Genomic DNA, 12,798 nt, shown 5'->3' on the forward strand with positions numbered 1-12,798 from the left:
GTCATGGACATGGAAAGAAGTGAGGTTAGTTTATGTTTATGGTAGTGACAGTGTGGATGATGGCTCCAGCGCTGCCAACATGGTTCTTCCTATCCTAATCGTGTGTGATGCAGAATTATCCAGTTTAGGGTGGCTGCCCTGATTTATGGATGCGCGCGCAGCTTTGGACTCTGCCCCAGAGTCCCTATTGTAAAGCATTGGAATGACGTCACGGCACCCTCAGCGCTGTTAGGTGTTTCTACCATAAGACTACATGCATTGAGTTTGGGACGGAGGTTGCCGCCGTCCGCAATCCACATTATGAAAGCGACTATCGCAAAACAGTCATTACTGGATTCAAAATGTAAAACTATTTCATTTCATATTATTATCATATTGATTAAGTAGTCGTAAGTAATTGTAATTTAATTTTAATTACGACATATTATTTTTTTATTACATAAATAAAAAAAATATTGATTTTTGTATTGTTGGGAGGGCGGCGTCCGAGAGTCCTTATGGGCTAGCCGCTACTGTTAGGAAATCTTCCAGTGAAAAAAATGCCTTCTCCAGAAGCCATATCTTAAGTGTTTTTTTAAATTTCAATATGCAATCAATTTCTTTTATTGTTGAAGGCAGCTTATTATAAATTTTGGGTCCCATATATTGTGGGGATAAATGAAATAATTTTAGTCTATGTTGCATTGGCTTTATTATTTTTTTGTATCTTGTATCATGTCTGTGAGAGGGCTGACTCTCCATAAGTGTATCCAAGTTACTCTTGACCATCAAAGAAATATAATAAATATAAGAGCTGTATAAAGTGAGAATTTTGAATCGACTGAAATATTCTTGGCAATGTGTATCTGGAGGAACCTTGGCTATATGTCTAATCGCCCTTTTTTGAAGAATAAACACTTTTTTGCTTTCACTATACGATCCCCATAAAATCGGATAGTAAAAAAAGAACACCAAGTTATTAAAAAATGTGCTTTTATTTATTACGATTCACGATATAAAAATATTGAATATAAAATTAACAAAAGAAATAAAAAATCAGGTTTATAAAACCTTAAACATAACCCAAAACATATATCATCACTGTCTGAAGGTGTGTCTTTTAGGCTCTAGCACCCCAATCATTAACCAGCTAAGCTAATCGTCTGCCAGGTTGTCTCTTGTAGTCGCTACTCAAACTAGCAGATCATTAGAACTTTGTGATGTTTTACGCACATTACTGGGCGTGGTCACGGGTGGCGCACATCGACCAGTGGTTATATCAAGATAATGACAGGTTGACGAGCACCACTGGTTTTATTAGCTTAATCTTATTTTGTTACGTTTAAACTGTATACAATAGATTATTTTTTATTTATAGCCTATTCAGTTATTCTTATAAATAAAAAGACTTGTTTTGTTTTTGAGGTCTGAGGTATTTATTAAAGATATTTACTTTTGACAGAAATTCAATTCACGTTCTGTTAATGGATTTATTAGATTGGTCATTATTTCTTTACAAAAATACTTATATAAAATAGTTGACATCTCAAAGTAGGCTACATAATTCCACAAAACGGTGTTGACAATACAATTTTGACAATTTTACAAAAGATATATCACGCATTGACAAATCATTCAGAGTAAAATTAGTGATTTTAAGAAGTAAAAATCTGTGGGAAGAATACGCTGCCAGTAAAGTCTGCAGCCAATGAGTGCGGCGAAGACAAACAATCCAAAGAACTTGACTCCTCTACCCACAATCTGCAAAATGAAATCATTTTTGAAGTTTGTAAATTAAAACATGGTAGAAAGTACAACTTGTTCATAGATGATACTAAACCAGTAACATGAGACTTTTAATTCCTGGGTCATGCACATACACTGATATAATATTTGAGTAGTTAACAGTTAAGTTAAGTTCATTTTAAAATACCCATGATTATTAAAAAATACCCCCGCCGCAGCAAACCTGCAGACTAAGCGAATTTCCATTTGCCTGATTGGATTTACACTAAAATGTCTCCTTAAAAATATCACATTTATCCCTATTTAAATAGAATCAGTTTAACACATACTTAGGCTTGCTGCAACAGGGAGGGTAAAAGTGTTTTTTTATGTAAAATGTTAATTGTTAGTAAGAAATAAAAACATGTTCCAAATTTGGGCAAAATATGTTAATAAACAAGTAAACTACAACAGTTTACTTATTCTCCATAAGAATAACATGGGAATTTTAAATTTGCAATTTTTTTGAATTTTCTCCGTAACCATTAGGCGCATTATAACGCTTCAATATACTAAATTATTTGTTTTTTTAAGCTCTACAAAATGGTTTGGAAAGAAATTGCAAAATTTGATGTTTTTTGGGTCAAAAATGGGAAAACCCATTTTTACCCCATAAAACCCCCCATAAACCCCCGTTCCCATGGTCCGATCATATTGGTTCGCGAACTCGTTTGAATAAACGTAGGTTTACACGTTTGTACCAAATTTAATCAAAATCGGATCATTTTTGCTCGAGTTATCGCGCTAACGGACACATATATATAAATATTCAAATATATATATATGAATTTGAACGGATGGTGTTTTTGGCCTTTAGGGACCTCAAAACGAAAAAAAAATCGGTCCCGGGTCCAGGTCTTACCATGAGTACTACGGTAATAGCTTATTCCCTATATGGGCTTATTAGCTTATTAAGATATATTTTGTTCTGACGATTATTTACATTGGATATCCTGTTAATTCCAATTAACAGTAACACACGGTCTCTGAGACGCAAAGTTCAGTCGTAGTTAACCGCAGTTCCCCAAAAAATTGGGTTTTTAGTTTTTCATTACACTCACACTCTCTTCAGTGTGCCTTCAGCGGCTGGGGTGGAATTTTGAGGTTAAGTGGTAGTGGGCAGCAGCATAGACTAAGGAGAATAACAATTTTATTCTCCTTAGTCTATGGCAGCAGCTTTCAACGGTCTCATGCACTAACGTCACCGAAAGTGTGAGCGGTCTACACCGACAACACTATAGGTGTTTTGAATATTGTTATTGACGTCTCCATATGCGTTCTGCCAAATATTTTCCCCTTATATATAGGCTAAAATAGCTGAATTCTTCTCTGTGTTAGAGAAAATATTTACAATATTAATGGTGGTTAACATATTTACAATGGTTTATAATTTTCTGTGTTATTTGGCCTTTCGGCAATTGATCTTCCTGGGGAATGGTTAATGTAAAATTGTTGGGACTCTAATGCATAACGATCCCACAGATTTTTATGGCTGTTATGATGCTAAACATTTTGTGACAAAAATGAATCTACTAGCAATTTAAAAGCATCTCTACATTTAATTCAATTACACTTTTTGACAGCAACACTCATATAGGTGCGCATTTTAAGCTAAATATTGATATTGATGAAGGGTGAGCTAGGATGGAGTGATCTGTATCATTGATTGTTGTTAATTTCATATATTGTATTATACCAACCATTGACCAGCAATGCTGAAGTACACTCCCCATCTATTAGGACCATCTGGTGCCAATTTTTAATAAGAAAAACATAGTTCTGTGAGCCAGTCATAGATTGCACTGGTGTCTAAAATTCTATTTTTTCTTTATTCTTTTTTTGCATCCACACATTCGTCAGAAATCGGTGATTTACATCAGCGCAATCTGTTGGTGGCTCATGTCAACTACATCCATTTTGATTTAGAAACCGGTGACAACTTTTAACATGGGAATAGAATGTCTAGTTCTATGAACACTGAACAGTCTAATATTATATACTATATACTATTCTACAAAGTAACAGAATATTCCTACCTTGTCCTGCCATTGTTTGTTTTTTGCACACTTGCTGTAACTCATCTCGGAGAAAGTGACAGAATTGTAGAGAGGCACCCACGTTGAGGGGAATAGCCAATAGAGAACATTGTCCAGCCTCTTTCGCCACAAGAAACTATTTCTGTTCACTAGGTCTCTCATCTGTAATCAAAGAGTTGCACATTTGTAAAGTACATCCATACAAGTTCGATACACAATTTGTATATTGAGGCAGGCGAGTGAACGATGAAGTGTTGAGTGGATAAGATTTAATTAAATCTAAGGCTTACCTTACGATCCAATTTATTATATAGTGGAGACCTAGGTTTCTACGTCAAAACGTTATCGTCAGTCATTTGTCTCATAGGTTAGCTAAACTTCTTGTTTGCCATCTCTTGCTTGAGATAAACTTACTTGAGGCAAATGAGAAGTTTAGCTAACCTATGAGACAAAGGACTGACGATAACGTTTCGACGTAGAAACCTAGGTCTCCACTATATAATAAATTGGACCATAAGGTAAGCCTTAGATTTAATTATGTTCAATAGCGATCCAGAGGCTATATCTCCAAATGGATAAGATTATACATACGTTCCTGACTAAGGCCTTTGGTACAATATGAGCAGTGAGTTATAGGCGGCGAGCGGTGCCACTCTGACATCAGGTCTAGTTTAGTTGCGTGTAAATTTATTGAGGGTAGCCACTATACGTTAGAGCGGTGAGCGGCAGTAGGTAGCGCCGCCAAGCACCACTCATGATATAAGTCTGTTTTTTTTTGTAATGCTGCTAGACACTCAAATGAATCGACCCTTCAGTTCTGTTGTAAATCGTGAAGTGTAGTTGTAAAACTGTCCTTCTTAACGCAGTCTTCCAACTCAATCTGCTCAAAACATCCAAAGTAGGGTTGGACATCCTCGTGTATTCGAAGGACCTATCACCATCTTCCCTTAGCAGCAGACTTAGATGGTGGCATTCCCTAAACACTCTTTTCCTCTCGTTAGTAACCCCCAGTGTCTCCTATACCTCTTTTTTTATTAAAAAACCTAAGTTTATCTTTAACAATCAACTGTCAGATTATAAAAATAGATACATCCTGAGAGCCTACAGTTGGCCATCTTTAATTATACTGACACCTACAACGGAGAGAACTTGATGAGCGTTAAGAAAATTACTGGTCGTATCGTAGCCACCACTGCCAGAGTGCCACTTAAATGTCCCGCAGGTTGCCACTAGTTCTTTGTCAAAACTAGGGACTAGAGAGTTACCCAAATCGAGGAAAAGCAAGTTAGCAAGTAGTTTCTTACACTCTGTTAGACTACTTGTACTCAAATAGAAAATAAAACTTTCATTTACTCAAAGTTATTTAAACAAACCAAACCCATAAAATACATTGAGTAGATTTAATAAAAAATGTGACTAGCAATATTGTGCCACAATACATACAACGAACATTTCCCAAACGTTAGCAGTTAAAATTAACTTTACCAAGCTGGGTTAGTTAAAAAAAAACATCATTCTTAATCACACTCTAGCATGGTGACAAGATATCATCACCTCTATGTAGTTGTACATAGCCAAGTCACAGATTGCTTGAGCGTCTTTGCTACGAAGTGAGGAGAACTGAGGCAGAGCGGAGGTCAAGTCCCAACCACAGTCACTCAAAACTTTGTCTAGCAGTTTGCAGTCCTCGAAACCCTGCGGAAAATAAACCAAATGATTCTTTCTAGGTAAATATATAACAATTACTCTAAAAATTCCATATTTCAACAGAAAGCCAAGTGGCAGATAAGGATGTTTTGAGTTCTGCTAGCTAATCTGATAACACGAGTATCTATTATCTCCTGAAATCAAATTTAGTCAGACAGGTTAGCTGAGCTCTACACCTTACCAAAACTGTTTCTGGCAAAAAAGGATGCCGCGACCACATAAACTATTTGAATAGGCTTGAAACAAATGTACATCTTACAATTTACATAACATTCAGAATCATTTGAAAATTTAGTAGCCCGAGTAAGTACAGTATATTCAACATCCGTGTTTGTTTCCATGAAATAGGCAACATTATTATTTGCAAATACAGTACTGTTATATGTGCGTTTTGAGCTGTTAACACTTAAGAAACCTCCTGGGAGGACTGAAAAATCAAATTGAAAATACAATTTTTCTTCGTTAATGTAATCAGGTACCGGTAACGTGAAAAATTTGCTAAGTATGAAGGTTGGATGCAAGTAAGTAGTGTGTATTCTATTCACTTACACAATTCATGCCCTGGCCGTAGAAAGGAACCATAGCATGGGCAGCATCTCCGATTAATACTGCACTACTGCCAAGGTTGTAGGGCTCACACTGTTAACAAAACATTTATTTCATACACAGTCACTGCTGACACAACATTTGCTACAAATGTATTCCTTTCGAGTGTATGCAAATAAATTACTTACAAATTGGCAAATAAGTACCCTACTAGAGATTCTGCATTGGTACACAAAAATCCAACAATTTTTAATGTGCTAGAATGTGTTAATTAATTGCATGAATCTAATTCGGTAATGTGTGACAATCAGGAATCCAATTATTCTAAATAGTTTGATCATGATTAAAATTTAGTCACTTATTATAATGCATCATCATAATAAGATTACAAATTTAAACTTTTAATCTGTAAGTTATGGTGTGGTTAAAAAATCTTACCTTAACAGATACAAGATGGGAAGCAGTGGCAGCGAAGAAGTCCTTGACTAGTTTATCTTTCCCGATGAGTGGAATGGAGTCAGGGAAATGTTTTTGGAAGAAGTTGAGTAGCCTAGCGGGAGTGTCAAGCGCAGCAAACTGCGGGAATGGCATGAACAGAGTGACAGTCCATGAGTGGTCTTGATTGGGCAGAGCAATCATCATGAAGGAGCCTCGAGGCCATATGTGTAGGTAGTTGGGCTTCATGGCAAACTGTACACAAGGAAAACATTAATGAAAATCTGTGTGATGGATCTTAATTATAACTTACTCTCATGGCCATGGCTCATGGCTCTTATTTGTGACTTATGACCAGCTTCCTGTCTCTTCGTTCTATAATACTTTGTATCTCCTTTAGGGGCTTTCTACCCCTTCTTTGAGCGTCCAGGGAGTCTTCTCTAACTGAGGTTTCCTTCCATATTTTTGTCCTAGCTTCATCCACTCTCCTTATATGCCCAGCCAATCTTGAAAGGTTTGCGTTTTGCTTCATCCACAACACCAAGTGAATGACACAAATCCCTTGGTACACTCATGTTAGATAATATGAACCTTTGTAGCACACTCTATGAGTTAACTTGTTAAATTCCAACCATTTTCTAATTGAATGACATATTTCCTACAGCTGGTCCATATCTACTTTCCATATTCAGCTGGTAGTTGAATATCTACTTCAGTATCCAAAATTCAATGGTTAAACTCAAAGGAAAAAAAAACAAAAAAAAGGAAAAAAAGGATTAAAAGTTGTCTGATATTTGTTGCCTACCTGTCCGTCTTGTGTAGGAGGTATGCACAGTTCCAGGTAGCCATGTGGTATGTAGGTCTGGGAGTAGTTGAACATCGGCCGCCGCATATACACAGCCCTCACAGCCGAGTAGGCCCCATCAGCCCCCACCACCAGGTCTGCGTGTTCCGTCACCTCATCACCCTCTGTCTGTCTAACATGGCAAGGGGATAGAACTATAGACATACCATTCCTGTAGCCAGTTTTATATTTAAAAATTAAGGTAGTTGAATTGAGAATGAAGATGACATCGTCAACTACCAATTTCTATTGAATATGCCAACTTTTAACCAAACCAAACAGGAATGACATCTTATTGTACCGAAAAGTATCTTTTATCCAACCATAAATTAAGGAACAAAATAGAATACTGACAGTAGCTCACTCTATGAGGTAACTTGTTAAATTCCAACTACAATAGACTCCCTCTTATCTGGACTCCTCGGAACCGAGGCCAATCCGGTTAAACCAATACCCCCAAAAACTTGTTAAAACAGACTGTTTAATACTATATACATATACATACTATAACATACATATTTGACTTAAATTTAGGAGAGCATAGTATTTAAACACGTGATCACTGGTCTCAAATCTTTACCACGAGAACAGTGGTTTCAGTACCGACCACTTCCTGCCGATCTAGTCCGGTTAAACCGATGTGCTGATAAAAATTGTCCGGTTAAAGAAATGTCATTTCCGCCGAGTGTAGTACAGTTAAACCGATGTCCGGTTACAAGGTGTCCGGATAAGAGAGAGTCTACTATGTTTTATTTGAATGACATATTTCCTACAGCTGGTCCATATAGATTGAATTATCTACTTCCGTATCCCAAAGTCAATGGTTAAACTCAAAGGAAGCAATCACATGAATAGTTTTGTGCTCATGATCACCCTTTGAGTGAAGTATCAGCAAACAGACAACATCCACCTTTATTTTATAATATAAATTAGAACAAAATGTTAACAAGATTATAGTTCCTTAGTAGAATGACAAGTACCTTTTAAAAGTGACCAACCCTGCCTCCAAACGTGTGTGAACCAACTTGTGCTCAAAATGTATCTTTACATTTGAGAACTTCTCTGCCGCTGGAACAGTAATGTAGACATCAAAACTGTACAATATTTACAAGGTATATCTACATATCACATTTTTATTATAACACTTTAATATATTTCCTCACTAGCTGTACCCGCGGGCTTTGCCCCGTTTAACTTCATGAGTATTCGCATGGCTCATTCACGTCCTGGTTGAAGTTCGTTCACTACGCTCACTCACCTTTAGGTTGGAGCTCGTTCGCTGCGCTCACTTGCCTTTGGGTTAGCTCGTTCGCTACACTAACTCGCCTCCAGGTTGAAGTTCGTTCGCTACGCTCACTCACCTTTTGGTTGGAAATTAGCTGTTGTCATAAATTAAAAAAAAATAATAGTGCTGCACCCTGTTGTTAATTCTTGTAACTTTGATGCTATTGAACATCATAGAACAGAACCAACTTGTTTAATTGAAACAGCTGTTAAGATTCATTAATTCCTTTTAAATATGAAAAATCATAAGGTTAACATGGGGAACTACAGAGCCACTGGGGCGGAGCCCGAAAGGATTTTTGAGATAAGAATATGCTTTAATGTTAATCGGGAATGTGAGCTATCATCATGCCAAATTTCAGCCCAATCCGTCCAGTAGTTTATGCGTGATTGAGCAACAAACACACACACAAACTCGCAAACTTTCAGATTTATAATATTAGTAAGATGCTGTCTTTACATTTACTAATATTAAGTAAAACTAGTGCACCTGTTGCTCGAATTTGAGCAATTGAAAAGTATTACATGCGTTATTTCAAAACGAATAACAGTCATAATTTGCGATGACTTAAAAGAGTCAACTCGTAATCAATCACTCCACTCCAGTTATCAAAACTGAAAACGAACTCACTCTGAAAACGAACGTTCTTGTGTTTTTGTTTACTATGAACAGCTGTAATTCTTACAAATTATTCGTCTGTTTAAGTAAACAAAATATTTTCTTCACAAGAAATACATTGGGATTTTGATGGCCTGTGGGGCAAAGCCCGAGGACTTTTACAACAGGAATTGGTGAAAGGGGGCGTCTACAAAAAAAACAAACTTAATTTTGAGTATTTTGACACATCGTTTGTAAAAATCTGTCCATTATTATCGGAGGAGTAGTGATTCGTAGAAAACGCCTTCACGTATTATATATATAGATATCATTACCATAAGTAAAAGCGGATTCAGGGTTTGTTTAAAAAACAATGATCTGTTTATAGTAAGATATAGTTTGAAATTAATCGAATGATTGAATCTTGGCCAAGTAAAGAATCAGAGAGGCTAAATTAAGCAATAAACAACACACTTGATTATTTGTGGTCAAATATTTATGAAAACACTATTATATAACAGACAATGAAAAATTGTTCACATAAGGAACATGAGTTATTGTACATTGAGCTTTTCAATTAACTATCAATTATCATTACCTGTTAGAAGAACTTCATTGAGATACTTGCGACTAACGGAATAGATGCACTGAAATGAGGAGTAAGAATTAGCAATTAAAATTCTTTAAAAGTAGTTTTATTGATTCTAACTGTGTATCCATCCGCCTAAAATAATTTAACAATTCCAAATACAAAAAAAATTTAGTTCTTACACTAAAACATATGGTTTCAAATTCTTTCTTTGAAACAGTAAATTTAAAATCGCAGTGCGATACCAAATCCAAAATCTAAAACCTTGCTTTCCCTTCAGTTCTGATGGTTTTATTTTTTCTTAAACATATAAATTAATACAAATTTATTTACAGTGGATTGATATGTGCAGTAAATAACTTAAGTAATAATATATAATGGGCTTGTTTAAGTTACACAACCAGTATAAGGACTCAAGTTATGCACAGGCAGAAACCCTTGGGATAATTTTTCATTCGCACATTTTAATGCTTAGAATTAACAAATTATTTTATTAAATTCTTCAACCAAATTTCTGGATAATATACAAACCTCCTTTCCCCGTGCATCGTAAGGTATCTCACGTAACGAGCCGTCCAACCCGTGTATCATACGAGCCCTCATAGGTATACCGTGATCCAGCATGACGTTCTCTAGTCCAACCTGGCGTAGCGCTGCCCTGGCGCGCGCCGACATAGCCAGGTTGATGGAGCGGCCTTTGACGAGCTCCGTACTGCGTATGTCTGAAAGACAACTTTATTGTAGAAATAAAAACTTTAGTTCAACTCAGAATTCTTACAGTGCTCCCTCTCAAACTTCAGATGCTTCTTACCTACATAAAAATTACGCACATGAATAAATGCGCTGCCATATCGATGGCCAAGTGAAGAAACAAGTTGCAACCTTCATGTCTTGCTCTGTTCAGTATAGTACTGTCAGTTTAGTACAGTACTCAATATTTTGGCTCGTATAAAGTATGTTTTTTAAATTTAAATGCTTATTTTAGTTTTAAAAATGTTCCCTGAAAGGTAGGGAGTTTACTGTGGATAGCCTAAATAAGGATATGAACTAGGTTTTATTATGTTATTAACGCCGATGGCATAACGTTCCCAAAGAAAACTGTTTAAACCCTGGTCTTGTTACTGTCTAATGTCAAACTATTTGTTAGGAAGCATAATTAAGTCATAGCCCAATAACAAAGAGCATGTGGGTCTGGAAATGATCTAGCTTTGGAATCTAACCAGCGACCTTCAGGTTTGAAGGTGAGCACTATAACCACTCGGTTAGCCAGATAGTGATTACACAAGACATAGGCTACCTATTGGACATACTTATTATAATTAAGTATATAAAGTGTTTACTTATCTACTTCTTTTTTTCTTCTTTCTATTTGATCAAAAAATGATTTGTTTTAACCGCAAATTCAATTGACGCACAGGCTCACTGCCTATGTCAGATTATTCAACTATATGTACAATTTTTGTTAAATTTAGATTTTAAGTAAAAGGTTAATTAAATGTATTACAAATTTCACGTTTATGCTTTTTTCGTTGAATAGTTTTGTACATTTTTGTTAATTATTTTGCTGGAAAAAACATATATTTCATTCATACATATTTGCAAAGTTGGATGAAAAACATGGCTAGCTCTCATAAATACTGAAAAATAATCATTAAAACTCACAACCAACCACACAATCAAAAGAAAAACTCCAGTGGAAATCCCAATCACAGGTATTCAGTTTTATAAACATTTCTTGAATTTAGTAATGGTATATTTTAATTTATGGAATACCAGTATTAAAATTGTCAGACAATGGACGTAAAATCCTGTTTATGCTTGTTCAATATTTTGGTCACTGCTTGACTAAGACAAGTATTACTCATTTAAAACATATTTATATTTAGCTGAATAATATACAAAATACATATTGTTGTATCTTTGTGTTTTTTCATAGTTTTTCAAGGTGTTAAGTTCTGAGATACGGTATATATTTCAAATTTTATTTTGTAGTGCTGTACTGCTGTACGCTCCAAAAATAGGTACCGTATACTAAAAGTTGTATAATAGAAGTAAATCTTTCACACCCTTACCTTGTCTGTATTCATATAGATGGACTTCATGGCCTCTTTGTCCAAAATAACATGCACTTAATGATCCAACCTACAAAGAATAATAAATTAAATTATTAAAGCTGCTATACATTAAAACCAAGTGGTATAAATGGCATATACACACAAATCTGGAATAAGTATTTATTTATTTCAACGGTTTCTCCATTAATACAATTTTGTCTAAAATTAGATTTACAAGATGGCATGGTATTGAACGTGTTCTTAATAAGGGGTATAAGACAATGTTCAAACAAAAGAGTATATTTTTTAAAGAGGAGAACCTTGTACAGTATGTGATAAAACTAAATTGTGTTTAGTTTGCTATAGAGGTTATAGTAGTTGGTACGGTATTTAGTTTAGTAGTAAATAAACTAATAAAATAATTTTGCCACCTATAACATAGGATGCATTGGTGCAATAATTATTACTTTCAACAAATTCAATGTTATGTATAATCAATTAATTTTACTTACCAATCCTCCTCCAACAATGATAACCTTGAGTTGTTTGCCTTGCTCCATGTTAAAGGCAGCACAGTCTCAATCCTAATATCCTACCACCTCAGAACAACAGCTGTCTCTGTCAGTTTAAGTTGAGGTTATGTAACCCAGGGCTTTGGCTTCCATATCCATTGTGATATCTGATAGTGAAGCCCAGTGGGGCAGTGGAAAGTGAGTATCTTTTTTGGTATCAAATGATAACAGGTATTATTTTTACTGTGTGGCTTATTGTTTTTATTATTATTTGTAAATCACCATGTACTTAGCAAATTAGGTTAGAATGTAATTGGAGATGTTTTAACTCATTGGGCTGAATTCTGAATAACTGTTCCATAGAGTAAGATACAATTTTAAAGATACTGAATTATGGTGTATTCAGTTTCCAACATTATATAGCACTTA

At 35.4% G+C, this 12,798-nt stretch overlaps 1 protein-coding gene across 1 annotated transcript; it reads right to left on the minus strand.

Moving 5' to 3' along the window:
• Positions 1 to 1,005: 1,005 nt before the first annotated feature.
• LOC128988907 (kynurenine 3-monooxygenase) lies at positions 1,006 to 12,478 on the minus strand. Its single transcript, XM_054410675.1, has 11 exons — positions 12,370 to 12,478; positions 11,876 to 11,945; positions 10,335 to 10,525; positions 9,813 to 9,861; positions 8,313 to 8,400; positions 7,294 to 7,465; positions 6,492 to 6,743; positions 6,057 to 6,146; positions 5,355 to 5,495; positions 3,801 to 3,962; positions 1,006 to 1,740 (listed from the first exon to the last, which is right to left on the minus strand). The coding sequence occupies exons 1-11, from the start codon at positions 12,415 to 12,417 to the stop codon at positions 1,615 to 1,617; spliced, it is 1,389 nt and encodes a 462-aa protein (XP_054266650.1). The 5' UTR covers positions 12,418 to 12,478; the 3' UTR covers positions 1,006 to 1,614.
• Between the last annotated feature and the right edge of the window lie 320 nt (positions 12,479 to 12,798).

The sequence above is a fragment of the Macrosteles quadrilineatus genome, unplaced genomic scaffold (genome assembly GCF_028750875.1).
Source record: "Macrosteles quadrilineatus isolate MER2022 unplaced genomic scaffold, UCM_ALF_1.0 Scaffold_3__2_contigs__length_128488019, whole genome shotgun sequence".
Classification (NCBI taxonomy): Eukaryota; Metazoa; Arthropoda; class Insecta; order Hemiptera; family Cicadellidae; genus Macrosteles; species Macrosteles quadrilineatus.

Coding starts and splice junctions, on each gene's coding strand:
- LOC128988907 (XM_054410675.1), bottom strand. CDS start 12,417: ATGGAGCAAGGCAAACAACTCAAGGTTATCATTGTTGGAGGAGGATTG. Junction 9,862..10,334: donor ACGATGCACGGGGAAAGGAG/GTTTGTATATTA, acceptor TCCTCATTTCAG/TGCATCTATTCCGTTAGTCG. Junction 1,741..3,800: donor ACAAACAATGGCAGGACAAG/GTAGGAATATTC, acceptor TTCATTTTGCAG/ATTGTGGGTAGAGGAGTCAA.